Below are 14,742 nucleotides of genomic sequence, written 5' to 3'. Positions count from 1 at the left end.
CATGGTGTTTCTATGCAGTTGACTTCTTAGACCAACTTGGGATCAATATTAAAGGCCGAGGCCAGATCTATAAAGGCCACATATAAAACTTTTGTTGGGCCTCTAATTGCATTGGTAGCCAAAGAATATAGTGTTTGACAGTGTTCAATTGTAGAGTGACCTTTTTTTAACCCTATCTGCAGGGGATGAATTAAATTATTCTCAATGATGCAATCCTCTAATTTATTTTTTAGATATTTACTATAGAGTTTAGAAGCGATGGACAATAGATTAATTGGCCTGTAATTATGGGGGTCCTTCCTGTTGCCCTTCTTATAATAATCGGAATCACGATGCTTGTGGTCCAACCTTTAGGGAGTCTACCCGTATCATTAATTTGGCAAAAAAGTTTTGTCAATAGGGGACCCACCAGTCAATATGTGTTTAAAAGCATTCCGCTAAGATCAAGTCCTCTTCCGGGGATTTATCATTTGGCAGAGATTCCACCAAAAGTCTCACTTCAGATTCTGACACTGGAGGCCAATTTGGCACGCTTAATAATGGTACACATGACAACATATTCTTGTGCTCACATCTAAAAATCGTAAGAAAATGATTATACCAAGAATCAGCCTGAATATGGGAGTCTAAGCCCATAGATCCAGTCTCAAAACCAACAGTAACCAGGGCTGAAAATCTGCTTTCATTTTTATTGTTCACTGCTTATTGTTCACTGCTAGCAAATTTCTGTTTCTTTTCCTTTAATAACTTTTTATATTGGCTTTTAGCACTTCTTAGAGACCTTAGGGATCTCAAATCCCATTTCCTTCTAGTAACCCTCACATATTTCAGTAAATATCTTTTCAACTGTATACACTCCCCATCAAACCAAGCATTTCCAGAAAAACATGAGGACTTAACTGGTTCCTTACAAATTAACAAAGATTTTAAATGTTGGACAAGTTTTTCATAATAATCAATTGCATCAAAATCTTTATGCCTGGAACCCATAGTTTCCAGTACATCCTCCTCATTGTTCAGGACTTCAGCAATTGAATTTTGGGTATAGGCAGACCAATTAGGTCTCTTGTGGATTAATACATCACTGTTGAATTTACCAGATAGCATAGGTGATTCCTCCCTGCAGCCAAGGGTAATTCTCAATGGATTATGGTCACTGTAAGTTGTGTCTAACACCTCAAAAATATAAGTTTTTTTTTACAAGTTCCATAGAGACTGCTATATAGTCGATCAGACTAGCCCGATCGGCAGAAATATACGTAAAAGCTCCTCCTGAAGTATCGAGACCTGAGCCTTCAGCAAGAATAAATTAAACAACGACAATAACCCCAAAAACTTCCTACCAGCTTTATTAATAACAGGATCCTGTCGCACCCTCTCTTCCATTATAAAACCTTCGTTCCTGTCCTCTCCATCGATCAATTCATTGTTTCCTAGGCCAATTCTAGCATTAAAGTCCCCTCCCAAAATAACTTGAGCTTTTGGGAATTGTACCATTAGCCTTTCCAATAATTCAGATAGTTTATCCCAACGTAAGTCATTATTTATCCTACCATTTCCTTTAGATGGAAGATATACATTAATACACAACAAAGATCCCAAGGGAGGGCCTTTCAAAAACAAAACCAGTGCAAAATGTTCACACTCATGGGATAACAACACCTCCAGGTGCAGGTTCCTCTTAATGGCAATGGAAAGACCCCCACAGCTCTTCCCTTATTATGGAACTTTATGGTGGGGGAATTATAAATGATAAAACCATCCATCACAGGGGAGGGGGGCTGACTCCAGAGCTCAGGTCTCTTGGAGAAAGAAGATCTCCGAATGGACCAGAAGCCCTGTGAATTTGGGGTCTAATTGTTTATTCCACCCCTCCCCCCGCATGTTCCATGACAGAATCCTTAGGCATCAGAACTCTCTGTTGATCATTTCTAGCACCCCCTCAGAATCAAAACATCCTAGTGGGTGGGGTGAACTGTTTTAAGTCAGAGAGCTGAGAGGAAAGGTTGTCAGTCATTTGGTGTCTCATTGAAAGGATTCTGGCTAAATCAAACTGTGTAGAAGCCTGAGATCCTAATTCTGTCTAAGTCAGGCAAACTGTGTATGTGCTTGTGGGTGTATATCTGAAAGATAAATTAATCTATTTAGGTCAGGCAAGCTGTGTGGAAAGGCCTGAGTCAATATATGTCTGTGTGGATGAGATGAAAGTTTATTCTGTTACTAAAGATCTGTGTGGAAAATTACTCTGTGTGACTAGGCCTCTGAATATACTTTAAGAAGAGATAATTATTTGTGGAACCACTAAGCTTAAGAACCAGGGGTCATTTCATAGAAAAAGAGCTGGAGGAACTCATTAGCATAACTCATCAGCATAACTCATCAGCATATGCCATGCCCCTTGCCATCACTGGAAGTGTGTCATTAGCATAACTGATTTGCATATGCCACACTCCTGACATCACCTATCCTGGCTCTTTTGGACCCAATCCTGGCCATTTAATGAAATTGGGCCCAAAATGGCAAAAGGGGGCTGAAAAGGGGCCCAAAATGGTCAGGATTGAGCTGCTGCTGAGTGGAAGAGTGATCCGCCACCCGTCAGAGGCCCGATCTGGGCCATTTGTGCCCCAATCCAGGCTTAAACGGGCCCAAAATGGCGGATAGTCAGGTGGGCAGGGCTACCTGACATGCGACCTCTTTGGGGAACTGCTGGAACTGTGTTCCAGCATGTTCCCCCTCGAAATGAGCCCTGTTAAGAACTATTCTGAAACCAATACTCTTCAAAACTCAACCATCACACTTATGTTCTTAAAAATAAATTCTACATTTGGTTAAGAAAAAAGGATCCATTTTTTATTTAACACCCACCCACCAGTGCTGACCTTTCTGCCAAACTACCATCTATAGCAAGCCTTCCTATATTACCAGTTAAACTGAGGAGGTCTAAGATGAAAGTGAAAACCTTTTGAGGGAGTCAGGGAGGCAGCAATATATAGGTCACACAAACACACAAGGGAAGATGTTCTTGACATAAAAGTTTGGGTAAAGTAGAGAACACCTGAAGCTCTATGTGAGTTGAAATAAAAAGAGTGTTTGGTTGACAGAGTTCTCCTGAGATGCAAGTTTAAGATAATGTAAGGAGGAGCTGAACTAAATGCAAAGGTTTAAAAAGAAAATAAGAAAATCATTATACTATGCACCTTTATTTCAAAGCAAATCCTAAAATAGAGTTATTTCTGGTCAAACATGTGTACTATTGATCTGTAAATACGCAGAAATGTTTAGAAGCAAAGGTTGGTAGCTACAAAGAGCTCTCCACTGCACCTGCTCTGAGGTGGAGCTAACCACAAAATGTCAGGGAGTGAGGTTATACATAACTCTAATAATAACTCCTCAACATTTCAGGCGCAAGCTCTGTTTAATAGGATGCTTTTTCAAATGAACATATAGTTTAAAAATATTTTATTATATACATGTAGCATATCTTCAGTCACACTGTGAAGGATGTTACATTGTGGTGGCAGCTGATACTACTTTTTAAAAAACCTGCACAGTCAATAAGATCTCCAGTGGCCAGTCAAAGACATGGCTGGGCAAAAGCTTCACCTGGTCCTGCCCACTTTCTAAAAACTCTCAGTGGGCACCAGGAAAGGTGTCAGTGGGCACCATAGAGCCCATGGGCACCATGTTGGGGACCCCTCTTTTGACTTGTCTGCATTCAGTTTTCATTTAAAATCAGGTTGCTAAAATTTGAAAAAAATGGAACTTTAATTATTCTAGTCCGTCCACTCCAGGTTATGTGTCAGAGAAAATGGTCTTATAGGGTGTGGTGCCTCAACATTATGTATTGCTTTTCTTTAAATATGTGGAATTAGTGCAGGAGACATATTGTACTGAACAATTGCTACAAAAGTGCGGAACATTTGCTATTAATAATGTTTACTTATATTGTGTAAGCTCATATGACTGCAGTACAAATGGAGGAGACCCCCTCGGATTTTAAGTCCCTCAACTTTCTATCTCGACATGCCTTTTCTACCAAAAATCTCACTAACAGTGCAGTCCTAAACAGAATTGCATCTTTCCAAGGCCACTAAAGTCAATCAGCTTTTAGAAGGGTATAACTGTTTAGGATTGCCCTGTAACAGTATTGTGTGACAGTGTGATATTTTTATAGGGAGGTAACTGTGGTAAAGCGTAGTCTGAGTGGCTTCTTGCAAGGAACATGTTTTAGCATTTATCTTGCAACTTTATACAATGCATATAATTTTAGTTTAAGAACTATGGTAACTGAAGGGGGCTTTATTTTGTATGTTTGAATTTTGATTTGTAAACCATCGTGAGCCATGAGGAAAGGTAGGATATAAATTTTTTTTAAAAAAGCTCTGAAAGAAAGAACCTTTCTATAAACGTAGTGTTAGTTAACAAAAGTAGCAAGCTCCTAAAGTAAATAAAATGTTAGGATTAATTTCTAACATAAAACACTATCTTTATTTTACAGAACATAACAAGCTCCACTCACAAGATGTCAGAAAGTCACTCAGTTCTATCGAATATTCTTAAAAGAGGCAGGCTGACCTTTCCTGGTAACAGTACAAGATATTGCAGCTTTAAAGATTCTTGCTCTCCTTCCATATTTCATGACAGTGGATACAATGAATCATTAAAAGACCCCAGCTTTGATTATACTGATGCAGAACGTAAGGGAGTTCAGAATGAAAGAAGTCTGCCTGAGTATTCTAAATATTCACATTCTGGTTTATGCACTTCAGTATCATCTCCTACTGAACATGAAAATGTTAGTTTTTTATCAGAAAGAAGGGATGCCAGTCTGCATTCAGACTTTTCTGAAACGCCCAAAGTTGCTAAAAAAGACTTGTCACTCCGCAGAAGACTGCTTGTGTCCAAAGCAGCTTCTGTCGGAGCTGTGGGATGCTCTGAAAGACAAGCTTGTTTGGGGAGCAGCCAGAAAAAAATATCTGCATCTCACTTCTTAAGTTTTGATGAAAGAGTTTCAAGATGTGTCGTGGATTCTCCAAGACTGACAAATTATAAGCCTTTGGCAACCAGTACTTTAAAAATGGAAGACCCTTCTCCTAATTGTCAGAAACTAAGGCATGTGTTTTCACAGCAGAGGACTTCTACAATAGATGACTCAAAACCTCAGAGCAGCCGGTTGTCAGAGACAGCTTGTTTATCTCCAATCCAGCCTAAATCTTCTTCAAACTCTTTTGTTGTGAACACACCTAATAGCTTTGTTGACAGCGCCCTTACTAGTTTTAGCACTCAAAGCACTTACTCAGAGTTAGTTAGGACTCCTCAATGTATGTTGTCTGAGACCAGTGTGGATGGATTTGTCACACCTATCAATAGGCTTATAGAAGGCTTTCACTTTAATACATCTGAGATAAACCGTTCTCCAATTAAAGCAGCAAGTGACTTGGAACTCTTAACTTCTGATAGTAGCAGCTGTAATTCATTTAGTTTAGATAAATCTGAAGATTCCTTGACAGATCAGGAGGGATCTTTCCAAGAATTACTTCAAAAACATAACGAATCATCTGTTTTTATGAATGCTAAAAAAAAGGTAAGAATAAGAAAGCTGCAGCGTTCCAGAAGACTATCCACTCTTTCAGAATGTGGCTCACAATCGGAAAAAGAGGAAGACTGTGCTATTACTTTTTCTCATTCAAAATGCCAGCAGAAAACAGTGGATGGCTCTATCAGTGAAGACAGTAAACAATTTTTTAATGAGGATGATAAACACATGGTTTTGAATTTTGGAGATCTATCAAGAACCCCTGCTTTGCAAATGATTCATGCGGTCTTTATGCAAAACAGTACAAAGCAAAATGACCTATCTAGGAACATAGATGGAACTGACATGTCTTTTCTGAAGTGTATTGTTGCTAGGCTCATTGGCAAGAAAATGGGCCTTGAAAAACTAGACATATTAACAGAATTAAGAGAGAGAGACTTAAAACATGTTCTTGGTATGATTTTAGGTATCATGACTGTGGAAAGCCTATGCAGGTAAGAGAAAAAAACTGAATAAAAGTATTCCCTAGATTCTACCATTCTCCTTACTCACCCACCTCATATTGTTGTAAACAGATTGAAATCCAATACATTGTTTGTCTGACAACTTTTTAAAACTGACACGTTTGAAACACTTATAAGGTTAGGACATTTGGCAAACAATTATAACAACAATAATAATATTCGGCTCTTCAGGACAACTTAATGCCCACTCAGCGGTTTACAATGTATGTTGTTATTATCCCCACAACAAAACACCTTGTGAGGTGGGTGGGGCTGAGAGAGCTCCAGAGAGCCACCCATGACTAGCCCAAGGTCACCCTGCTGGCTTCAAGTGGAGGAGTGGGGAATCAAACCCGGGTCTCCAGATTAGAGTCCCACGCTCTTAACCACTACACCAAACTGGCTCCCAGTATTGGCTCATTTGTCTCATAAATTGAAAAACAAAGTATGTCAAAGTTTTTATTAGAAACTGCTACTATTGGCACGTGAAAAACTTATAAATATTGGTGTCTGTCCTGGTAGTTGGTGGGCATCATTCAAAAGTGACTAGGTTAAGCATGTGTAGATTCCCATATTTTGCTGTTTAGCAGCATCAAAGCATGGGTTCAGGTATGACAGAAACATTTCCCCCCTCTGGTCCAGTATTTCAGCCATCATTGGGGTGGCCAATGTGGGCTTGCAAGTGGGGCCAAAGCAGTCCAATCCCGTGAACTTATGTTTAAATGGTGGCTGACAGTAGTTCTTTATTTCAGTATGTGGAAAGTAAGCAAAAACTGGCGAGAAATTGTTGTACAAGATAAGCATGCAAATCGGCGAAGGAAGCTATACATAAAACAGTTGAGAACAGAAGCTAAGGTAACAAACCCCTGCATGAGCATTGCTGAACGGTGTTCTGAGGAGAGAGAACAAAACTCCAGATTTACAATAGAAAATGCCCATCAGAGAATGAATGTGATGTTGCATACATGTGGTTACTGGCTAAAACATATCCTCTTGAGAGTCCAGCAACACTCAAACGTATGTTAAAATTGCTAATATGGTTGTGCAATCTAACCATCTGGCAAATCAAATTTAGAAGTAACCTTTTCCCTTCAGTTTTTTATTTGTCACATTACCACATATGTTTGTTTCATTTCTCTACTGTAGAATTCTGCAGCTTGTCTTCCTGAGAGTCCTGCTCACTGACGAATTCCTTATAATATGCTAAAGATCAGTAACAGCAGGCAAGCTTACCAGAAATGACCAGTACTGAATTTCTCCTGTAATATGCAGCCTTATAGGAGTATTAGTCTGAGCACCATTGATACAGAGCATTATGAAGCCCTCAAAGTCCTAAGTGTTCTGCTTCAGCTTCAGGCCACCTCTCCCACTATACCCCACCATGGCACCTTCACTTATCTCAACAGGGCCTTCTGCAGATACCACCCTGCAGCTGGGCAAAAGCAACAGCTGACTGACATGTGCATTCTCTGTGGTAGCCCCTACCTTATGGAATGGGTTGCCTGAGGAAATCAGGAAAGCTTCCACTTTCCTGGCTTTCCACAAACTATGCAAAACTTAATTATTCAGGAGGGCTTTTTACTCGCATAATAGGGTTGTTCTGTAAGAAGTGGTTCAGAGATGCTTTGGTAAAGGGCTGGGATCGTCAACTGTACTACTGGGTACTTTCTGTTGATGTAGATATGCTCCTATTGGGTAGTTTTCTTGTTAAAGATGTCACATTTAATTACTCATCCTTTGTTTCAGCATTGTTTCTTCTCTGTATTCAGATTTATGCTTGTTTTCAAATTTTTGCAACCCATTCCTTATTGTATTTGTTTGTTGAATGTCCTAGCTGTTAATTGTATTGACTTGCACTGTGTAATCCATCTTGAGGCTCAGTGAGAAAGGTGAACTATAAATAGCATAAATGAACAAATAAAAACAATAGGATATTCAGCCACAGATCTGCAACTCCTAAACGTTTCTGTTAATAACAGCTATGGTGGGGGAAGAATTGGATTGGGATTAAGTTTTTTGTTTTAAAAAAATCCCCTTACACCATTTTCCTGAGGTGTGTTACTCTCCTTCCCTGTGGTGCTATATGCCCCAATGGGGAAAGCACATGGATACCCTCAGTGTGCAAGGTAAAATCTCCACCCGCCTCAAAAATCTTCCATCTTTTGCTGTGGTTCCATGGTAGATGTACACATTCTTTTTGTTACTGCTTATGTGGTTTGTATTATAGTTTCTGGATGAGAGGAAGATTTGTATAGATAGCTGAAAGAACATGGCTGACATAAAATGGTAAAATGAATCTAAACCAGATTTTTGAAATAAAGTAACTTGTGATGTTGGTAATTTAACAGGGACGCATGCCTGATGCTGAAGATGCTGCCACAAGGCTTATGATGGCTAGATTTGCACTAAGACCGGTCCAGGCTCAAGCAAAACCAGCATTTTTACAGATGGCGTCCTCTTGGTTAGAAGTTTTGACGCCTGTGGGATGCAGCCCTCTTCATCAATCAGCTAGTAAGCAGGAAGCATATATAAAGGTAGGAAACCGCAACTAGCAACTTTAAAAAAGCGCTGTAGAAAATTGCAGACAAATGTTAGCAGTTTTAGTGGGATATAAATGTGGGCAGTAGCATCAAGTAGCATTCTTCATGTTAGGGGAAAGTGATGGACCTTTACCACTGACCAACAGTTGCCACTTGGTTTTATTTTTTCTGTAAATTGCTGATTTATTTGAGATTCAATCTACTGATTTTTTAATTGCAAAAATCTGTCGTCTTAATTCCAGTGTAAATCTCTAGAAAGTATAATATGGGACTGAGGAAATCAACCTATACATTACTAGCAACAAAGCCCGTTGTGGGAAAAAATACAATAGGCTCTTGAAAAGGGAGAGCAGACAGGAGGGCATTCCCTCCTCCTCCGTCCAGGGCTGGTGCCAGAGTTTCTGCTGCCTGAGGCCCAGGGCAGCTTCAGGGCTGTTGCTGCCTCCATGTGTGCATGCGCTCGTACTCAGACAGCGTGTGATGTCATCATGCAGCATGCCGCTGCGAGCCAGCCCCATTGGCACAGCAGGCAGCTGGGACGGCTCAGGTGGCCTCCCAACCCTCCCACTCAGTTGCCCCGTGCTGCCCCGCTGCCTGCTGTGCCTGGCCCGCAGCTGTGTGCAGGCAGCGGCAGGGGCAGCACGGGGCAACTGAGTGGAAGGGCTGGGAGGCTGCCTGCTCAGACTGCCCTGCGCTGCCGCCGCCAGCACACACTCCTGGCCGGGCACAGCAACTGTGGGCCAGGTGTGGCAGGTGGCCGGGGCGGTGCACGGGTGGCTTCCCAGCCCTTCCACTCAGCCGCCAGTGCTGCCACTGCCAGCTCTGCGGCGCGCACCCCCTGTGCCCCCTCCGGTGCCTCAGCGCTCGAGGCAGCTGCCAGACCCACCTCTATGGACATGCCAGCCCTGTCTCCATCACTGATCATGGGTGGATGAAGGCAGGGTGGGTGGGCATGGCCACCTCTGCACTTGATCCTGGCCGAGTGAAGGGGGGGGCAGGCATTGCCTCATGCTCTGTGACTGATCCCGGCCACACAAATGGTGGGCAGACATTGCCTCCTGCTCTGCACCTGATCCCGGCTGGGGGAAAGGGGCAGGCATTTTCTCCTGCTCTGCTCCTGATCCTGGCCATGCGAATGGAAAGGGGCAGGCATTTTCTCCTGCTCCGCTCCTGATCCCGGCCACACGAATGGTGGGCAGGCATTGCCTCCTGCTCCGTACCTGAACCCAGCTGGTGGAAAGGAGCAGGCATTTTCTTCTGCTCCACTCCTGATCCTGGCTGGGTGAAGGGGGCAGGCATTGCCACCTTCTCCTTGCCTGATCCTGGTTGGGTGAAGGGGGGTGGGCATTACCACCTGCTCCACTCCTGATCCCTGCTGGGTGAAGTTGGGGACAGGCATTACCTCCTGCTCTGCACCTGATTCAGGCTGGGAGAAGGGGGTGGGCATTATCACCTGCTCCACTCCTGATCCCAGCTGGGTGAAGGCTGGGGGTGGGCATTGCCGCCTTCTTTGCGCCTGATCCCAGCTGGGTGAAGGTCAGGCGGGCATTACCTCATATTCTGCTCCTGATCCCAGCCAGGTGAAGGGGGCGGGCATTGCCACCTTCTCGCCTCATCTCAGCTGGGTGAAGGGGGGTGGGCATTGCCACCTGCTCCACTTCTGATCCCTGCTGGGTGAAGTTGTGAACAAGCGTTACCTCCTGCTCTGCGTCTGATCCAGGCTGGGAGAAGGGGGCGGGCATTATCACCTGCTCCACTCCTGATCCCAGCTGGGTGAAGGCTGGGAGTGGGCATTGCCTCCTGCTTTGCGCCTGATCCCAGCTGGGTGAAGGTCAGGCGGGCATTACCTCATATTCTGCTCCTGATCCCAGCCAGGTGAAGGGGGCGGGCATTGCCACCTTCTCGCCTCATCTCAGCTGGGTGAAGGGGGGGTGGGCATTGCCACCTGCTCCACTTCTGATCCCTGCTGGGTGAAGTTGTGAACAAGCATTACCTCCTGCTCTGCGTCTGATCCAGGCTGGGAGAAGGGGGCGGGCATTATCACCTGCTCCACTCCTGATCCCAGCTGGGTGAAGGCTGGGAGTGGGCATTGCCACCTGCTTTGCACCTGATCCCAGCTGGGTGAAGGTCAGGCGGGCATTACCTCATGTTCTGCTCCTGATCCCAGCTGGGTGAAGGGGGCGGGCATTGCCACCTCCTCGCCTCATCTCAGCTGGGTGAAGGGGGGGGTGGGCATTGCCACCTGCTCCACTCCTGATCCTTGCTGGGTGAAGTTGTGAACAAGCATTACCTCCTGCTCTGCGTCTGATCCTGGCTGGGTGAACAACGTGGGTATTGTCACCTACTCCTCTCCTGATCTCGGTCGGGTGAAGGAGGGATTGGGCATTGCCACCTGCCTTGCTTCTGATCTGAGCTGGGTGAAGAGGGGATGGGCATTGCCAACTAATCCACTCCTGATCCCAGCTGGGTGAAGGTGGAGGGTGGGTATTCCCCCCTGCTCTGCGTCTGATCCCAGCTGGGTAAAGGGTAAGCGGGAATTGCCACCTGTTCTGTGCCTGATTCCAGCTGGGTGGGGGCAGCGGGTGGGCATTGCCTCCTGTTCTGCTTCTGATCCCATCCCTGCCGTGGCACGCTCTCTGGAGGTCTGGATTCCTCATCTGGGTTCCCCTCTGCAGCAGCGCCCTCTGGTGGCACATCAGGGTAGGAAGTGAGTTGTCTTGAATATGCTTAGCCTTTTATATAGTAGGATATGTGTGACCAGTTCCTAAATATTGTCTGTTCTCCTGCTGTAGGTTGCCAAAACTCTCTTGAGTGATGAAGCTTTAAAATCCTGCCCTAGGTGTCAGTGCCCTGCTAAATATCAGCCCTTAAAGAAACGTGGACTTTGTAGCCGAGAAGACTGTGCATTTGACTTCTGCATTTCATGCCTATGTGCTTTCCATGGATCAAAAGATTGTTACAGTTCATCTGCTAAATGGAAAAACAGAAAAAATGCTCTGCCAGGAAGTGCCAAAAGCAAAAGAAATTTAAAACGTCTTTAAACATATAGGAATCAATTGAACATATTCCCCTACCCCTTTTCCCAAAACTGTATGATAGTATTTTAATAATTATGCATTTTTGAAATTATTAAATTATTGTGACCATAAATCAAGTAGATAATTTCCCATATAGATATCTTACATAACTTTTGAATTTTTTTTGAAAAAAGTGAAAAAATTTTAAACTTTGCCTTCTGCTTGTCACTTTGCTAGATGCACTCAGTGATATTTCAATAAAGTACTTTCCATATACTTTTCTATACGTCTTATGGTCTTGTTTGGTCATTTTAAATGCAAGTCTTGTCTCACTGGTGAAGAAGCTGTGGTACCTTTTAATATTTTGAAGAATATTAAAAACTTAATATTTAAGCATATTGCATGATTCATCAAACTGCTGGAACGCTAGATCATCACAAATACTTCCCCATCACTGCCTCAATAGATCAAATACAGCAATCTGGAACATCAGGATTTGAGTCCAGTGGCTCCTTAGAGACCAACAAGATTTTTCAGGGTATGAGCTTTTGCGAGTCAAAGCTCCCTTCTTCAGATACAGGGAGGAGTGAAGATCTCTGAACCTTTATACCCCAGTCAGAAGTGGGGGGAGGGGTTGAAGCTAAGAACGGAGCCAGGATGCAAAGGTACAATGGAGCTTGATTAGGTGGGGGAGTGCAGCAAAGAAGGATGCCAGGATGTAAAGGTACAATGCAGCTTGGTTAGAGCAGAAATTAGCATCTTTAGTGAGATAAGAATCCTATGTTCATCGTCGTCATCCTGTGCAGCCCCACATTGGGACTGTGCATGCGCAGGCCGGCCGCAGAGAGATTTTTCTAGCTTAGAATCTGTTACTAGAATCTACAGGAAGTAGGCCATCTTGTTTAAGGGAAAGGGCAAAGACTTCAGTGTTTTTACCATAGAGTAACAGCGCCTGACATTTTGGATTGGACTTTTATTTAATCTATGGATTTCGGTCGAGTTTGATCGAAAATTGACGGCAGACTATCGTGAGGGTGATAAGAAAGAGCTGGAAATAACAGGTGTAACCTAATTTAAATAGAGAGGTCAAAGATGGAGCTCCGGAGAAAAGCGGACACTTGGGGGGTTTCAAAACCTAGCCCAGGATCAAGACAAAGCCCAGCCATGGCGAAGAAAGTGGATAAAGAATGGCAAACGAATATGGAAGCAGCTATGGAAACACTAGAAAAGAAAGTAATTGAAGGAAACAAAGAATTAAATGATGCGATACAAAAATCTCAGAAAGCCCTCCTTAAAGAGATAAAGGAGTCTATAGGCTCAGAAATAGCAGAAATGGCCAAGAATATTGAGACAATTAAGACAGAGCTTCAGACAACAAATAAAAAAGTAGAGGAGATGAAAAAGAAAAATGAGGATTTAGCATCGAATTTAAATCTGGAAAATCTGGATTTAAAGGCAAGAGTGACGAAGATGGAATGCAAAAGTACAGATAAACAATTAAGAATGAGAGGGATCCCGGAATCGGAAGGTCAAACACCCCAAGAGCAAGTAACAGAAATATTAGCGGAATTTCTGAATAAACAGCCAGAGGAAATTGCAAATAATTTGGATTTAGTTTATAGAGTCAATTCAAGTTATGCTCAACAGAAAGGCTTACCGAGAGATGTAATAGTGCAACTGGTAACTAAAAGGCTGAAAGAGGAGATACTCAAAAGTCACTACGAGAAACCTCTGTCAGTGAGTGGAAACAAAGTCAGAATCATGAAAGAAATCCCAAAGAGAGTACTGCAAGAGAGAAAGAAATACCAAGAGCTAGCCCAAAAACTTAGAGTGATTAATATAAGATACAGATGGGAATTACCAGAAGGGCTGAGCTTTGAATTCAAGACTAAGAGGATTGTTATTAGAATGAGACATGATATGGATGTGTTCCTGTTTGACAATGATAAGGACTTACCAAAATAAAGCAGAAAATGAACATGGAGTGCAAGCTGATTTCATGGAATGTAAATGGACTAAATTCACCACAGAATTTTATTGGCTGAAAAAAAAAATTGTAATATAATTTGTCTTCAAGAAACTCACATTAAAGGCCAAGATATTAAATATCTTCAGAATGGGAAATTGGGGCTAGAATTTATCACTGCAGCCAAACAAAAGAAGAGAGGTGTAGTGATGTATATTAAAGAACAGTTACAACCAAAACTAATTTTTAAAGATGTCAGTGGGAGATATTTGGCTGTAGAATTTATGATGAACATGAAAAAGACACTGCTCTTGGGAATATATGCACCAAATGGCGCGAAAGAAGAATTTTTTAAAGAAATTATAGCCCAATTAGATCAATGTATGTATATATGACCAAATAGTATTGGTAGGGGATTTTAATGGAGTGGCAGACTTAAAAATGGACAAGAAATCAGACTTGATTAAATCTAAAACAGGGAAGTTACCAAAATCTTTTTTTGAAATGATTAAACAAGAAGAATTAGAAGATATCTGGAGAACAAAGAATCTAAAGGTGAAAGATTATACATATTTTTCACCAAGACATCAATCATTTTCTCGAATTGACATGATTTGGGTATCTAAGGAAATAGCTGTATGGACTAAGCAAATAGAAATTATGCCACGAATAAGATCAGATCACAGCCCCATGTTATTGAAACTCTCGATGGGAAAGAAAAAATGGAAATGGAGAATAAATGAAGATCATTTGCAAAAACAAGAAAAAGAAACAAAATGTTTTATCCAGTCCAATTCAAATCAGGATGTTCAGTTTAAGAATGTTTGGGATGCTTATAAAGCAGTTGTGAGAGGCCTACTTATGGATTTAAATGCGAGAGAGAGAAGACATAAAGAGACCAAAATTAAAGAAATATCAGAGAAACTGGCAGAGAAGGAACAAGCCTTAAAGAAGAAACCTGGGGAAAAGAAATTACAACAAGAAATAAGATTGTTACAAGAACAAATAAAAGTGTTGGAGAACAAAGAATTGGAGTGGAAATTAAAGTTATTAAAACAGAAAGTGATTGAAGGAGCTAACAAGCCAGGGAAGTATTTGGCCTGGCAATTGAAGAAGAAGAGAGAAAAGAGAATTATTAATAGGATAATAGATGAAGGAAAAGAATTAATACAACAACAAC

General features: G+C 42.3%; 1 protein-coding gene across 1 annotated transcript; it reads left to right on the top strand.

The window, feature by feature from the left end:
• The first annotated feature begins 4,510 nt into the window (after positions 1-4,510).
• Positions 4,511-11,694, top strand: FBXO43 (F-box protein 43). Its single transcript, XM_054985772.1, has 4 exons — positions 4,511-6,030; positions 6,792-6,894; positions 8,388-8,573; positions 11,372-11,694. The coding sequence occupies exons 1-4, from the start codon at positions 4,523-4,525 to the stop codon at positions 11,618-11,620; spliced, it is 2,046 nt and encodes a 681-aa protein (XP_054841747.1). The 5' UTR covers positions 4,511-4,522; the 3' UTR covers positions 11,621-11,694.
• Positions 11,695-14,742: the final 3,048 nt, after the last annotated feature.

The sequence above is a fragment of the Eublepharis macularius genome, chromosome 7, assembly GCF_028583425.1.
Source record: "Eublepharis macularius isolate TG4126 chromosome 7, MPM_Emac_v1.0, whole genome shotgun sequence".
NCBI lineage: Eukaryota > Metazoa > Chordata > Lepidosauria > Squamata > Eublepharidae > Eublepharis > Eublepharis macularius.
This window is presented reverse-complemented; position numbering and strand designations above follow the sequence as displayed.